Source organism: Megalobrama amblycephala, linkage group LG5 (assembly GCF_018812025.1).
Source record: "Megalobrama amblycephala isolate DHTTF-2021 linkage group LG5, ASM1881202v1, whole genome shotgun sequence".
Taxonomy (NCBI): Eukaryota; Metazoa; Chordata; class Actinopteri; order Cypriniformes; family Xenocyprididae; genus Megalobrama; species Megalobrama amblycephala.
Window position 1 is genome coordinate 39,026,401 of NC_063048.1, and position 17,335 is coordinate 39,043,735.

At 38.6% G+C, this 17,335-nt stretch overlaps 2 protein-coding genes across 3 annotated transcripts; one reads left to right on the forward strand and one right to left on the reverse strand.

The window, feature by feature from the left end:
• Nucleotides 1-37: 37 nt before the first annotated feature.
• On the reverse strand, nt 38-10,972 carry itgb1bp1 (integrin beta 1 binding protein 1). 2 transcript variants are annotated; one of them, XM_048192229.1, is made up of 7 exons: nt 10,818-10,972; nt 6,138-6,267; nt 5,677-5,755; nt 5,467-5,597; nt 3,547-3,639; nt 3,233-3,382; nt 38-639 (listed from the first exon to the last, which is right to left on the reverse strand). In XM_048192229.1, the coding sequence occupies exons 2-7, from the start codon at nt 6,207-6,209 to the stop codon at nt 568-570; spliced, it is 597 nt and encodes a 198-aa protein (XP_048048186.1). In that variant the 5' UTR covers nt 6,210-6,267; nt 10,818-10,972; the 3' UTR covers nt 38-567. The 2 variants fall into 2 exon arrangements, with proteins under 2 accessions (XP_048048186.1, XP_048048187.1); XM_048192230.1 differs by lacking the exon at nt 3,547-3,639.
• Nucleotides 10,973-12,144: 1,172 nt separating this feature from the next.
• On the forward strand, nt 12,145-16,491 carry iah1 (isoamyl acetate hydrolyzing esterase 1 (putative)). The gene is made up of 6 exons (XM_048192231.1): nt 12,145-12,311; nt 12,382-12,434; nt 12,520-12,662; nt 12,740-12,901; nt 15,259-15,380; nt 15,461-16,491. Exons 1-6 carry the CDS (start codon nt 12,249-12,251, stop codon nt 15,632-15,634), a joined length of 717 nt encoding a protein of 238 aa, XP_048048188.1. The 5' UTR covers nt 12,145-12,248; the 3' UTR covers nt 15,635-16,491.
• Nucleotides 16,492-17,335: the final 844 nt, after the last annotated feature.

Below are 17,335 nucleotides of genomic sequence, written 5' to 3' on the forward strand. Positions count from 1 at the left end.
GTGGGGATGAGGGGAAAAAAAAACATGAAACTTCACATTACATTCGCATTGATTTATTGTACCGTATTAACTGATCCCATCCCACTTGGACCGGGACACTGGAGGATGACAGAAGAGGGGCACGTACATATACAGGGCACATGGGGTTTGGGTTTTACAGCATCTTTGTGTTCCACTGACATTAATGTACCACGCTTTACACAAATCCCACTAAAGCCCAAGAAATCACAGATTCACTGGTCCATAGGGGGAAATGCGCTCTGAGGTTGTTGTATATATACATTAAATAAGATTAAATTACATTATAAAAATAGATGCAGCCCGATCTTGGACTTTGGGGTTGTGGTGGGACTGTTTGGAGAAGGGGATGCCAGGATTAGACTAATGAATATGATGTAAACATGTGGTTGAGATGGCTGCCCTTTTTAATGCAGAACAAAAGTGAGACATATTCCAGCATTTCTGTCAGATCTGTTTTAAAAGGGCACCTTCCACAAACAGACTTCCTTCCTCTTTCTGCTGAAGGAACAAGTGAGGGTGGAAGAACCGGAGCGTTCCCAGGCCTCCTCATGACTTCTCTGAGGCCAGAGCACAGTCGAAGGAGGTGGACAGAACTTTACAGATGGCCTGGGCTTGTTCCTGCAGAGCACAAATGATGTGTTAAAACTACAGAATGCAACAGTTTAGCAAAGCCAGCAGAGTTTTCATTGTACACTACCATTCAAAAGTTTGGGGTCAGTAAGGATTTTTAATTAATACTTTTATTCAGCAAGGATGCATTAAATGTTGTTCTTTTCAACTTTCCATTCATCAAAGAACCATGAAAAAAAGTATCATCAAAAATATTAAAGGTGCCCTAGAATTAAAAATTGAATTTACCTTGGCATAGTTGAATAATAAGAGTTCAGTACATGGAAATGACATACAGTGAGTCTCAAACTCCATTGTTTCCTCCTCCTTATGTAAATCTCATTTGTTTAAAAGACCTCCGAAGAACAGGTGAATCTCAACATAACACCGACTGTTACGTAACAGTCGGGATCATTAATATGTACGCCCCCAATATTTGCATATGCCAGCCCATGTTCAAGGCATTAGACAAGACAGTATTAACGTCTGGATCTGTGCACAGCTGAATCATCAGACTAGGTAAGCAAGCAAGAACAACAGCGAAAAATGGCAGATGGAGCGATAATAACTGACATGATCCATGATAACATGATATTTTTAGTGATATTTGTAAATTGTCTTTCTAAATGTTTTGTTAGCATGTTGCTAATGTACTGTTAAATGTGGTTAAAGTTACCATAGTTTCTTACTGTATTCATGGAAACAAGACTGTCGTTATTTTCATTTTTTAAACACTTGCAGTCTGTATAATTCATAAACACATCTTCATTCTTTATAAATCTCTCCAACAGTGTGTAATGTTAGCTTTAGCCACGGAGCACTATCAAACTCATTCAGAATCAAATGTAAACATCCAAATAAATACTATACTTACGCGATTAGACATGCTGCATGACGAACGCTTTGTAAAGATCCATTTTGAGGGTTATATTAGCTGTGTGAACTTTGTTTATGCTGTTTAAGGCAAGCGCGAGCTCGGGGGCGGGGAGCGTGAGGATTTAAAGGGGCCACAGCCTGAATCGGCGCATATTTAATGATGCCCCAAAATAGGCAGTTAAAAAAATTAATAAAAAAAAAATCTATGGGGTATTTTGAGCTGAAACTTCACAGACACATTCAGGGGACACCTTAGACTTATATTACATCTTTTAAAAAGACGTTCTATGGCACCTCTAAAACCTGCGTGAACCAGAAATTAAACTTTAGTTAGTAAATGGTATCAATTTTGCGTGGTGGAGGGTGGGTGGGATTCATCTTAAGTTTTTTTTTTTTTTTTTAAGCTAGCTTGCAATTGGTAACCTCTCCAAAATTGCCTACCCTAGCTTTAAGCAGCATAACTGTTTCCAAAATTTATAAGAAATGTTTCTTGAGCAGCAAATCAGCACATTAGAATGACTTCTGAAGAATCATGTGACACTAAAGACTGAAGTAATGATGCTGAAAATTCAGCTTTGCATCACAGGAATACATTTTACATAAAGTAGCTTTTTGTTCTAAATGATAGTTCCTTCAATTTAAAATAAAATTACATTTTCAAGCCATTTCAGAGCAAATACACTACCGTTCAATAGTTTGGGGTCAGTAAGATTTTTTAATGTTTTAAAAGAAGTATCTTCTGCTCACCAAGCCTGCATTTATTTGATTAAAAATACAAACAAAAACAGTAATATTGTGAAATATTATTCCAATTTAAAACAGCTGTTTTCTATGTGAATATACAGTAAAGTGTAATTTATTCCTGTGATCAAAGCTGAATTTTCAGCATCATTACTCCAGTCTTCAGTGTCACATGATCCTTCAGAAATCAATCTAATATGATGATTTAATGCTCAAGAAACATTTATGATTATTATCAATGTTGAAAACAGTTATTTACATTTTTAATATTTCATGATGCTATGATGCATAGAAAGTTCAAAAGAACAGCATTTGTCTGAAATCTAAATCTTTTGTAACATTAAACACTATCGTTCAAAAGTCTGGGGTCAGTAAGAATTTTAATTTTATTTTTGGGGGATAGAAATAAAATTAATCAATACTTTTATTCATCAAGGATGAGTTAAACTGATCAAAAGTTACAGTAAAGACAATTATAATGTTAGAAAATATTCTATTTTAAATAAATGCTATTCTTTTGAACTTTCTATTCATCGAAGAATTTTGAAAAAAATTTATACACAACTGTTTTCAACATTGATATGAATGATAATGAATGTTTCTTGAGCATCAAATCATCATATTAGATTGATTTCTGAAGGATCATGTGACACTGAAGACTGGGGTAATGATGCTGAAAATTCAGCTTTGATCACACAAATAAATTACACTTTACTGTATATTCACATAGAAAACAGCGGTTTTAAATTGGAATAATATTTCACAATATTACTGTTTTTGTTTGTATTTTTAATCAAATAAATGCAGGCTTGGTGAGCAGAAGATACTTCTTTTAAAACGTTAAAAAAAATCTTACTGACCCCAAACTTTTGAACGGTAGTGTACATAAATAATGAAATAGTAAATATTTCTGCTACATTATCCAGATCTACCCTAATTCATACTTTATATGCTCTTAGAAACACTTGCTGTATTCAGGTCTTACCGCACTGCTGCACTGATACACCCAGATGCTGCACTCATGCTGCTTGGCATCAGTGGTCTTCAGTGCGAGCAGGTTCTTTCCAGCACCCAGACCATCATCATAGCAAAGCATACGTACAATCAGGTAGAGCGGGTGACGGTGAAGCACATCCTGAGAAAAGAGAGGATCAATAGCAAATCAGATACTGAGTGGAAACCCAGCCATGCCATTATACTGAAATCCTGTGTTTCATAGTGGTGTAATTAGATGTTCAGTCACACATAAGAGCCAAATCTCTCATATTAACAGTAAACAATGACATTGAGTCAACTCACACACTGGTCTAATGAGGCCACTTTAACTCCATACTTGGACACTCCCAGAATCATTTCCTCATCTCCAGGCACAAATGGCAGCTTTCCATCTTGCTTTAAAGTGAATGCATGAGACTGGGTTTTTAAACAGCTTCAGATTCAATATATGATATTATGATAAATGATAACAGTTAGGGATGTAACGGTACATGTATTCGTCCCAGACCGTCACGGTACGGTTTGTTGCATACAGTCAGACGACAAATACAGTCAGTCACAGGCGATCCACACCCCGATCCAGAAGGGGGCGTGCTCGGTAATGCAATGCTGTTTGCTAACCACCACAACAGGAAAAAGAGCAAAAGAAGAAGAGACAATCTATGCACCAAACGCGATTTTTTTCCCCCCAAACCAGCTCAGCGGAAATCCTGCCCTGCAACCAATTTCATTGGCTGAGGTTAGAGTGACGGGTAGGTTGAGGGATCAGTGTTTTTTATATAGGCAATCATTACTGTGATTGACATGGCCAGTGAAATCTTTAAAATCAGCTCCAGAGCGAGATTTCCGCTGAAGAGTTCAGATGTCACGCAAGAGCTTGCTAACAGCCTATACACTGAGTTTCGATTAATTTTTGATCCACAAGCTTCACAGAAAGAAAACCAGGATGGCAGAAAGTGGCATCCTTTTTGTTTTCTTTATTTTACAAAGAGTACAATGTTTAGTTTTTATCGTGAGTGTACACAAATATAAACAGTTTCCCTTTACAGTTTCATCCATCTGTATGACCATAAATAAGTATTTTAGGTGGTTTCCACTGTTGTAATGAGACAAAATCTGGCATTGTGCCAATTTGTGTCCTGGAAATGGAAAACTTCAGGTGGCGCTTCACTCGCCGTCTCCTCTTTTTCTCCTTCTCACTCATCTTTCCGTGATTTCTTGAAACTTAATATTGAACTTTGTGCATCCACCAGGGGGACATATAAATGTACCGAACTTGTATCGAACCGTGACCCCAATACCAAGGTACAAACCAAACCGTGTATGTGTACCGTTACACCCCTAATAACAGTAGATATTAAATAGTGATGCTTTGTTCTTCTCCTCTAGGCCAGGAGAAATAAGCTAAAGTAATTCTCTTTTATATTACAGCATCAACTGAAAATCTTTTGGCTTCTCCAAAAGTGAAGTGGTCACAAGACAAAAGAGCAGCTGGCTAGATTAAAGGTGCAGTAAAGCGATTTTCTGAGCGCCACAACACACTTGTAGCCAATCAGTGGTAGGGGGCGTGTCCACTCATCATGGGGAAGGAGAGAGTAAGCAAGAGGGAGATCTGAAGGAAGACTGAAGAAAGAGAGATGGCTTAGAGACATTACAAAAGAGAAAAGCTCAGAGGAATATCACTGGTTATGTTCAGGCAAGAGCTTTAGGACCAGTGTTAATATTAGAAAAGCTTTCCAGCGCCTGAGAGACCTGAGCAGGAAGGCCTGAAAACAGATGCAGAAGTTGTGTTGTTTCAGCTCCATATGCGAGTAACATTGGTTTTGCTGTTTCACAGAACCAAGATATGCTGTTGTTGTAATGTTAGCTATAGTAACAGGACAAATTTGAGTGTCATTGTTTGTCTGGAGCTGGTGTGCTGCTGGCGACTAACAACAAACTCTTGCTTGTATATACTCTTGTGCGCTGTACGTTCATATTTTTGTTGTTCCTTGTCGTTCTTTCATCATCTTCACTTTATTTTTTGTGAAGCATGATTTTGCTTTGATTCAGCGATGATAAAGAGACCTCCACACTTGTATTGCAAGTTTGTGCATTTTGGGGGCAGAGCCATGAAGGGAGAGGGTGTATTTTTTGGGTTGATTTACAATTTCAACAGTGTTTCTCAGAAATCGCAACTGCACCTTTAAGGGGGTAACATCTTCCCCTTTTGTAGATCCTTACCTGAGCTGCATCGATGAAGTTGATCAGGTCTAGAGGCTCCTGGAGGGTTTTGCTCATCTCAAACTGCAGCTTCTCGATGGCTCCCACATACTTGACTCTGAACTCAGCACATGTATCAGACACAGCGTTACCTGAAGGTTCAACAAGGTCAGGAACTCTCACAGAATCAAAAATATACATGCATGAGTTTCTACAGGTTTGAGAACTAACCTGAGCTCTTGGTCGAGTCTGTATCAAGACTGGCGACTGTGCTTGACCTAGACAGGCCTCCCAAACTGGAATCTACTGACTGGATAAAGGGAAATTGGAGTTTATCATTACCTTTGTGGAATAAAAAACTCAGTAGACAGAATCAGCTGAATGCCAATTCACTCTTTTACAAATTAGTGGGTCCCAAATCACATTAGTACAGTATGTCAAAAGTGCACAGATTGCATACTGTACTTTTTACTAAGGATCCATGCATGCCTTTTGAGCTAATACTGGCCAAGACCCCTTTCACTTCACTCTCTGGTATCAAGGTGCAATTTTATTAGTACTGGCATACTGGCTCAATTCATACTTAAAAAGTTTGTCAGTGTGCAAATGGAGATTCAGCCAACATTTATAAATGAATAAGTGTAAAAAAGTAGTTTATGACGTGTGTACTTGATTTCTTCTGATAAACTGACCTTGCTTTTAGTGCTGATCTCACTGCTCTGGGAGCTGCTGCTGCTGTGGCGCTTCTTGACCTTTCGAAACATCCTTCACCATGACGCCAGTGCTGCAGTTCTCCAGCTTACCAGCAGATCTCAGCAGAGTCTGAGGAGATTTATCAGGTTTAGCGCCATTTAAAGGTACACTATGCATCTTTGAACAAAATTTAAATAATGAGTCAGTACATCAATCCTTCTTCCAAAACGTACTTTTGTCTTGCACTGATTTTGATGTGTGTATGTCTAACCCCTCCGGTTTTGCTTGCACCTCTCAGAGCGGGATTCGAACTGGGGTTTCTGGCATGGGAGGCAGGCACACTAACAAGGATGCTAAAAAAAACGCTGCCTCTAGTGCGCCTCTTGAGGCCAGGGGAGTGAGGTTTACCAGCACAGCTCTTACTAGCTGGCCTCCATTACATTCACCCCACAAAACCTCACTCCCATCCGGGTCACGGCACCAATGTAACCCCTCCGATTCTACTTGTACCACTCAGAGCGGGACTCAAACTGGGGTTTCTGGCATGGGAGGTGGGCACACTAACAAGGATGCTAAAAACCGCTGCTTCTAGTGCACCTCTTGAGGACAGGGGAGTGAGGTTTACCAGCACAGCTCATACTGGCTGGCCTCCATTAGACTCACCCCCCAAAACCTCACTCCCATCCGGGTCACAGCACCAATGTAACCCCTCTGATTCTACTTGTACTGCTCAGAGCGGGATTCAAACCGGGGTTTCTGGCATGGGAGGTGGGCACACTAACAAGGATGCTAAAAAACGCTGCCTCTAGTGCGCCTCTTGAGGCCAGGGGAGTGAGGTTTACCAGCACAGCTCATACTGGCTGGCCTCCATTACACTCACCCCCCAAAACCTCACTCCCATCCGGGTCACGGCACCAATGTAACCCCTCTGATTCTACTTGTACCACTCAGAGAGGGATTCAAACTGGGGTTTCTGGCATGGGAGGTGGGCATACTAACAAGGATGCTAAAAAACGCTGCCTCTAGTGCACCTCTTGAGGCCAGGAGAGTGAGGTTTACCAGCACAGCTTTTACTAGCTGGCCTCCTTTACATTCACCACCCCCCAAAAACCTCACTCCCATCTGGGTCACGGCACCAAAGTAACCCCTCTGATTCTACTTGTACCACTCAGAGAGGGATTCAAACCAGGGTTTCTGGCATGGGAGGTGGGCATACTAACAAGGATGCTAAAAAACGCTGCCTCTAGTGCACCTCTTGAGGCCAGGAGAGTGAGGTTTACCAGCACAGCTTTTACTAGCTGGCCTCCTTTACATTCACCCCCCAAAACCTCACTCCCATCCGGGTACAGGGCACCAAAGTAACCCCTCCGATTCTACTTGCACCGCTCAGAGCGGGATTCAAACCAGGGTTTCTGGCATGGGAGGTGGGCACACTAACAAGGATGCTAAAAAAACGCTGCCTCTAGTGCACCTCTTGAGGCCAGGAGAGTGAGGTTTATCAGCACAGCTTTTACTAGCTGGCCTCCTTTACATTCACCCCCCAAAACCTCACTCCCATCCAGGTCACAGCACCAATGTAACCCCTCCAGTTGTACTCGTACCACTCTGGGTGCATTTCCCAAAAGCATGGCTAGCCAACTAACATTGAAAGTTCTGTCGTTACTAACATAGTTAAACTATTTGGTGTTTCCCGAAAACATAGTTCAAACGAACATTCGCAAACTGCATCGCAAACTTTTGTGATTGGAATAACAGCTCTTGATCTGTGGTTAGAAGCATAGTTTCTTGTTTTTAGGACGTGGACTTAAAAAAAATCTTTATTTTGAGCAAAATAAGCAAGCTGATATTAAGTACAATGTAAATCTTTTTTTTTGAATATATACAAATGTCATTTACATATTTTAGTTTGTCAATAGATTTTAAGCAACATTTTTGAAGAGTGCGCATGTGCGTACGTGCTCTGGTACATAAAAACGAGCCTATGATCTCAAACAGATTCATTTAAAGAAGTTATTACTCCACCACCTGTGTGACATCATTCACCTATGTGGCTGAACGACAATACGGTTGTACTCGTACCATTCAGGGGTGTATTTCCCAAAGCGAACTATGGTCGCAAGTTTCGTTGTTACTTATAGAGTTCAATGGGACTTACGATCATAGTTGGCTAACAATGCTTTCAGGAAACGCACTCCAGAACGGGATTCGAACCGGGGTTTCTGGCATGGGAGGCGGGTACACTAACAAGGACGCTAAAAACCGCAGCCTCTAGTGTGCCTCTTGAAGCCAGGGGAGTGAGGTTTACCAGCACAGCTCATCACAGCTGGCCTCCATCACATATTCATCCACAAGCACAACCAAAACAATGTCCTTCCTCAAAATGCATGCAGTTTTGTTTTTTAGTTACATAATATACCTTTAAATTAATCAAAATCACACCCATAGTTGTTTTCTGTAAAGCTGGTACTAATATTTAAAGAATTTATACCCAATAGTGTACAAATGACTCTAATAACACTGAAGACAAAGTGCAATACTGTAGCCAATAAAATATTTAGAGACCAGAGGCCAGTTGCATAAACTTAGTCACTACATTAAGACTGTGTCTTAAGAACTTGACCAACTTTCAGTTAACCAATGGGTTATTTTTCCAATTCAAATTACACCAATCTACCTTTTTATGTAACGGACTTTAAAAAATTAGGACCACTCTTCAAGAAAAACATTAGTGTCTTAAACCACTTAGACTATTCTTAAAAGTTATGCAACCGGCCCAGGGTAGGGTTGCACCAGCCGTTCGTAAGTTCTTTCTTAAATTGGAACGTAAAGTCCGCACTAATTGCTTAGTAACTACTAGCTAGTTTGTAACTAACTCTGTACTTTATTTGGTTGCACCATTTGTTTTTAAGGCAGAACATAGCTAGAAGCTCGTAAGGTCTCCGTAAAGTAATGCGTAGTCGCATAATATGACGTTTACCCTCAGTGATCTTTCAAATGCATGAGCAGAAGTTGTTGAAATTTTGTAAATTTCAGTTTATCCTTCATTCTGACATATTTTTACTGTTAGCTACGTGAGGCAAAATAAGTTTCCATTAAAAATAGCCTACTACTTAATCATAAATGTTTTTATATGTAAATAACATTCAGAAACTGTATTTGAAACTAAATTAATAAGGATCAATAAATGACTGATACAAAAAAAAAAAGAAGACATTTATTGATTATGACTGATTTTATTTGACATGCACAACACGGACCGATGCACACAATGGCGCGCTGTTTAGGATAGGTTCGTGTTGAACTGTGGCTAACAAAGTAATCTTTTCACATAATGTTATCTTTTTTAAAATGTTAGAGAGTGTAAATGTCAGCAGCATCATATGTGTAAAGAATGAAGTCTGTCAGGTAAAACGAGCTTATTGATGCAGTTCAGTCAGTCTGCTATTTTATTCCAAATGTTACTCCTGATAGGAGGCTTGTGTATATATTTAGTGTATATGTAGAGTTACGCTTCAACTAAGTTTAATGGTGCAACACAAATATTTAGTAGTGCGTAAGTTCTAACTCTATGCTCATTTACGTCAAAACTAGGCTACGTTGTAACTTACGCAATGCTGGTGCAATATAGAAATAACAAAAAACTACAAAACATTTTAATGACTTTCCAAGCCTTGATTTTTTTTCTCGAGTCACTCTCAGAAAATAATTCTTATTATTTGGTAGTAGTACAAGATTGAGAAACTGTAAAATCTATCTAAACAAAAATACAAACACATTAATTTATAATTATATAATTGCCTCATATATAGTAGTCAACATTTGAAGTGAATCAAAAAAGTTAATCAAAGTTGTCCAAAGAACTGGAAGGAGAAGAGGTTTTAGGACAACTCTGATGAAAGGTTTTGCATTTTTAGCATGTTTTTTAGCTGTAAATATATATTTATTGTTGTAAATCTTTGAACTAAATTTGACCCCAATATCTATATTTTTACATAGTATTTTCATGTAATACAAATTTAGATATAGGATTTTTTTTGGCTAAAATGTCTAATATTGTTAAATTATAACACGATATTTGTAATTATTCAATTATACATTAGAGTATTGGTAAGTGTGATTCATTTCTATTAACCAGTTCAAACTTTCCATTTCAATTAATCGATTTATGTGTAAATATTTATTCACACTCAACACTTCGACTACTAACCAGAAAAACTATGGGTCAAAGAGTGTAAATTAAGTGCCATCTCAGCGTAGTGAACAATTAAACAAGGTTCCTTACGTAATATTTCAGCTCAGATGCATGAATTACGCTACAGATAAACACTGCCTTCATAACTGTCTAAGAAACAGCACTGACATGTTCTCGGGGTTCAAGGCACTCCACGAGCCCACGAGCCCACGAGCCCACGCCCCTATAAAACAATGGTGCCAAACTTTGGGTAACTTTCTAGGAATCTACTCAGCTCGCGCACTGTGTTAGTAAGCACGAGCTCACACATTGTTAATGAAAACCCCGCGGAAAGTAAAGGAAACCCGTTGCTAGGATAAACATTCAGCAGCACCACACGTCTGACTTGACTAATGCAAACGCAAAGGGATGTTATTTGGTCGTTTATTGGAATCTCTATCAAGAAATATGGAGAATATGAACTTGTAAACAAGCACACTGGGCATACCTCTATTTTGAGCTCACTATGTAGCAGTGTTGAGCTGTAATAATTATTAATATGGTTCATCAAAGCGGCGGTCGGCAGCTCTCTCTCTCTCTGTCTGCTTTGGCGAGACTTGCATTGACACTTCACTTCCTGTACGGCTCCACCCTGCACTTCTTAAAGGGGACGCACGCTTATAGGTGGCTAAATTTGCAATGGAATATCAGCTTACTACTACTACTTACTAAATACAGCAGTGCACATACTAATATTTTAAATAGTAAGTGGCTATTTAAAAGAATTAAAGGGTTAGTTCACCCAAAAATTAAAATTCTGTCATTTATTACCCTCATGCCGTTCCACACCCATAAGACCTTCGTTCATCTTCGGAACACAAATTAAGACATTTTTGTTGAAATACAATGGCTCAGTGAGGCCTGCATAGGGAGCAATGGCATTTCCTCTCTCAAGATCCATTAATGTACTAAAAACATATTTAAATCAGTTCATGTGAGTACAGTGGTTCAATATTAATATTATAAAGCGACGAGAACATTTTTGGTGCGCCAAAAACCCCAAAATAACGACTTATTTAGTGATGGCCGATTTCAAAACACTGCTTCAGGAAGCTTCGGAGCGTTATGAATCAGCGTATCGAATCATGATTCGGATCGCTTGTCAAACTGCCATAAGGCTGAAATCACGTGACTTTGGCGCTCCGAACAGCTGATTCGACACGCTGATTCATAACGCTCCGATGCTTCCTGAAGCAGTGTTTTGAAATCGGCCATCACTATATAAGTCGTTATTTTGTTTTCTTTGCGCAATATTCTCGTCACTTTATAATATTAATATTGAACCACTGTACTCACATGAAGGATTTAAATATGTTTTTAGTACATTAATGGATCTTGAGAGAGGAAATGTCATTGCTGACTATGCAGGCCTCGCTTGAGCCATCGTATTTCAACAAAAATATCTTAATTTGTGTTCCAAAGATGAATGAAGGTCTTACAGGTGTGGAACGGCATGAGGGTGAGTAATGAATGACAGAATTTTAATTTTTGGGTGAACTAACCCTTTAAGAATGGACAGAACAACAGCTTACTATGAGCTGCATTCATTCATTCATTCATTCATTCATTCATTCATTCATTCATTCATTCATTCATTCATTCAATCAATCGTAAGAGGCTATGTTTAGAATGGACGGAATAACACCTTAGTAATTGTAAGCCGTATACACTCGATACAGTCTATTTAGCATATTTATTTACTTCTCAAACAGTTAGTGAAGGCAGGAAAGCAGTCACGCGCTTGTTCAGTGGAAGTAAATGATTCAAAGATTCGAACTCCGAATCATTTACGAACGAAGCACCACGTACCACGGCTTAGCTGCTTCCTCGCAGACTTGAGCTGTGAATTTAAAAGTCGTTAGTTGTTGTTGTTGTTACTATGTCGACACTGAAGAGAGTTGTATGGCCCCAAATCATTCTCTTCGGCGACTCAATAACACAGGTAACATTTTGGGACGCTGAGCCGTTTGGGATTTGATACTTTACTGTAACCTGCATTGTTTTTGTTTCAGTTTGCCTTTCAAGCGAACGGATGGGGATCTGAAATCTCTAATAAACTCGCGAGGTACAGAGTTCATGACAGCACGGATGCATCATTGCATTCACACCGCCGCAGCTGATTATTATTTTTTCATTTATTTGTTTATTAGAAAATGCGACGTTGTAAACAGGGGCTTGTCGGGATACAACACAAGGTGGGCTAAGATTGTGCTTCCTCGCATTGTGCCCATTTCTGATGCTCCCATAGCGGCTGTGACTGTTTTCTTTGGCGCTAATGATTGTGCTTTGGAAGGTAAGAAAATGTCACACGTTGTGCATCACCTCTAAACACCAGCGGTGGTGATACGAGACACTTTCTTTTCTTTACAGACAAGAACCCCGCGCATCACGTGCCTCTCCAAGAGTTCTCAGAAAATCTGAAGGACATTGTCAGATATCTGGTGTCTATAGGAGTGTCCAATGACAAGATCATCTTCATCACACCACCACCACTTCAAGAAGCCGCCTGGGAGAAAGAGTGCTTGCTGAAAGGTAACTCCTGCATGCTGCACAGCTCACAGCTTTTTTTAAAAGCAGTATGTGAAATAGTATGCAATGAGAAAGGGTAGTAAAGCATATTTAAAACATATTTAAATCGGTTCATGTGAGTACAGTGGTTCAATATTAATATTATAAAGCGACGAGAATATGTTTGGTGCACCAAAAAAACAAAATAACGACTTATATAGTGATGGCTGATTTCAAAACACTGCTTCAGGAAGATTCAGACCGTTATGAATCAGCGTGTCGAATCTGCTGTTCGGAGCACCAAAGTCACATGATTTCAGCCGTATGGCAGTTTGACACGCGATCCGAATCATGATTCGATACACTGATTCATAATGCCCCGAAGCTTCATGAAGCAGTGTTTTGAAATCGGCCATCACTATATAAATTATTTTGTTTTTTTTTGGCGCACCAAACATATTCTCGTCGCTTTATAATATTAACATTGAACCACTGTACTCACATGAACTGATTTAAATATGTTTTTAGTACATTAATGGATCTTGAGAGACGAAATGTCATTGCTCCCTATGGAAGCCTCACGGAGCCATCAGATTTCAACAAAAATATCTTAATTTGTGTTCCGAAGATTAACGAAGGTCTTACAGGTGTGGAACGACATGAGGGTGAGTAATAAATGACAGAATTTTCATTTTTGGGTGAACTAACCCTTTAACATCTAAAGAAAAGGTTATTTTGCATTTTAATCTGGTTTTGTGTAAAACAGTTTACAGTCTGAAAAAATAAGTCAGAGGTGAAATTTTGGATACTTCACACTGGAAATTGAGTGCTTTGCATTGTGGGATACAGTGTACTATTGTACACTTAATAAATATAGAAACTAATATGTGTATACATACAGAAAATATGCATACTAAATATACAGCAGAAATAGTAAGTAATAATATAGCATGCTTTTCTCAATTTATGGTCCTCCTGGGAAGTTTGTTTTTAGTAATTACGACGTCAGGTGTGTTCAATTTACTTTGTTTGAAGCAAAAATGTTCAGTAAAAACACTCTACTTCCAAAATTAATAAAGAATATGCTCCAGGTGTTTTAGCTGTACATATTAGATTATAATTGTACAATACTGTAATATTTTGTACATGCAACTTTGCTAGTTTTATTGTAAATGGGGAAAAAGTAATTTCATTCATTTCAACAAATTTACTGTGCATCCCCCTTATTTTCTCACTGATGTGTATGTAATATCATCCACATTTTTAGCATCTGTTTCTTAAATTATGTAACTGGACACCAGTTAATATATTTACTCAAATCTTGTACATTATTAAAAATGCAAAATAATCATTTATTATTATTTAATAGCAAGATTATATCCGGATCACTTAATTAAACATGGTAAAGTCATGTGATAGCAAACTATATGAAATGTGTATCGCTGCATATTGCATGCTGTTTCTCATACTATTTTTAAAAAATACTTGGCAGTATAGACTGTGTAGCAAGCAGTAATACAAAGATAGCCTCAGTCTCTCTCTCTCTCTCTCTCTCACACACGTACACACATTGAATATGATTTTTGCTGTGTTTAAAGGGGACCTATTATGCCCCTTTTCACAAGATGTAATAGAAGTCTCTGGTGTCCCCAGAATGTGTCTGTGAAGTTTCAGCTCAAAATGCCCCACAGATCATTTATTATAGCTTGTCAAATTAGCCTTTATTTGGTTGTGAACAAAAACATGCCGTTTTTGTGTATGTCCCTTTAAATGCAAATGAGCTGCTGCTCCCAGCCCCCTTTCCAGAAGAGGGCGGAGCTTTAACAGCTTGTGCTTCGGTTGCTCAACAACAACAAAGCTGGAGAATCTCACGCAGCTATAATGAGGATTGTCAGTAACGGTGTTCAGCCTTACATTGTTCAAACTGGAGTCGACACTGATGGAGAGACTCAGGAAGAAGTTACAACTTTTAGAATGAATCTGGACGTTTCTGAATGGTAAATAAAGTATGTAGTTGCTGTGGAGTTGATTCAACTCATCGACTAGCATGTGCCGTCATGTTAATCTTTTGTGCAAATCATGTATGGATGCACACTGAACATAGCGTACCTGTTTGCCAAACAGAGCCATACACACCAGGCTAACGTTTATGATTGCTATCAAATGCTGTGAATGGTCTAATATTTTTTCCAAAATATCGCTCGGACCTGTCATTTTTTCCACATGCTTGCAGAGAAAGGATTGCCAAGACAAAGTTAGTGGGTTGTCCCTTTTCACTTTTTCTGGGTTGGTAGATGCGCCGGGGACCCGATTATAGCACTTAAACATGGAAAAAGTCAGATTTTCATGATACATCCCCTTTAAACTGCTGTTTTCATCAGGTTCAGCTTTGAATCGGTCGAACTCTGTGGCTGGTCAGTATGCGCAGGCCTGTGTCCAGGCTGCAGGACAGTCTGGTGTGGATGTTCTGGACCTCTGGACACTCATGCAAAAAGATGGACAGGTAAACGACATGCTGTTGTGACTGTGAATGAACATGTATAAAAATAACTAGAATATGAACAAATGCATTTTCCCCCTCAGGATTTCTCAGTGTATCTTTCGGACGGACTGCATCTTTCTGATAAAGGCAACCAGTTTGTGGAAGAGCATTTATGGACACTTCTTGAGCGGCGAGTGACTGATTTGCCCTTCATTCTGCCTTACTGGGGGGATGTGGACCCAAAATGCCCTGAGAGCAGCCTACTGTGCGATTAAAACGCAGGTCACAAGATGGACAGCGGATAAAAAACCATTCAGTTCCTGTGGTTTAAATGTGAACATTTTTAGATACACTTAACAGCGGTGGAAGGACCAGCCGCCAGTCCTATTTGAAGTGTTTTGAGTCACTCAAGCAAGTTAAATGATAGATGCCAAGGATTATGTTTGATGTTCTGCCAAAAAATTCAGATTAAAGTATTGGCGAGGTCAATTGATTTACTGGGGCGCTAACATTCACACACAAAGCTTCTAGTAGGGACAATAACTGCTTTCATATCTATATCTCCTAGCAAAATCAAATGCATTTTCATGCATTTTTTTTTTTTTTTCCAGTGTAGGTCCATAAAATAATTAGAAACACTTCAGTGTGGAGGCAGTTTATTCATGTGGGTTCATATCCCAAGAATATGTTAAATAAATGTAACAACCAAGCATAAGAAACACATTGAATAATAGCAGATTGACATCAAATACAGCTTTCAACTTCCAAGTGTGAGGTTTTAATTCTGATTCGATATACAGGAATATAACAAACAATACAAAATATATATTTAGTCCATAGACTTATGGCACATGAAAATGTTAAAACTCAACTTTAATAATCATAGATATTTCACAGTGGGGGCATAATAGTCCTTTCTAAAGTATCGATTGATTTTGGTCACATCTATACAAATGTTTTAGTGGCAACAAGAGAAAATCTATGAAATATGCACATCCCTCGGCTCTGTAATCAGTATTTCACATAATTATACTGCTATATTAAAATGACACAAGATGCTATAGAGTGTATAGAAGCACATATAAACTGAACAAGCCTTAAAATGCAAAAATATATGAAATATATTGTTTAACATCCTGTGCAGTCTCTATCACTAAGCTTTAAGAAAGTGTACAAGAAAATTCATAAATAGCATCTCTTACAGTTCTCATACACTTATGACAGTTGATTCATATACATATGGCATTGAACATGCACAACTTGAATTTTCTCAGCAAGTCGACCAGTGCAGCATTAAAAGTGTGATGACACGTATAGAGGCATGCTGTAGACATGTTTTTCATGAGGTATAAATGAATGAGAATACAAGAATTTGCACTACTGGAACTGTTAAAAGGCACATATTGTCTGTATTAAAGGAATATTTCAGGTTAAAGGGTTAGTTCACCCAAAAATGAAAATTCTGTCATTTACTCAACCTCATGTCGTTCCAAACCTGAATTCACAACATATTTATTTTATGATTTGGTTCACATATAAACATTGATCAACAGATACACAGAGCTCACCAAATACGGTAAATGGAATCTCAGCCATACTTGCTTGATGCGCAAGAATCTGTTCATCATATAAAGCAATCGTGTATCTTCAGAAGACATGGATTAAACCACTCGATTTGTATAGATGGTTTACAAAGCTCTTTGAATCAATCAGTGTTTTGGAGGATTTTGGGGTTTGAAATGACATTAGGGTGATTAAATAATGACAGAATTTTCATTTTTGGGTGAACTGTCCCTTTAAACTGTATAGACAGCATCTGTGGTTGTCAATTACCACAAAATAATTTTGATTTGTACTTCAGATTATAAGAACGACTAAAAGTGCCTAAACGGTTGCAGCAGAAGTATATGGAGCAAATCACTTAAAGGATTAGTTCACTTCAGAATTAAAATTTCCTGATAATTTACTCACCCTCA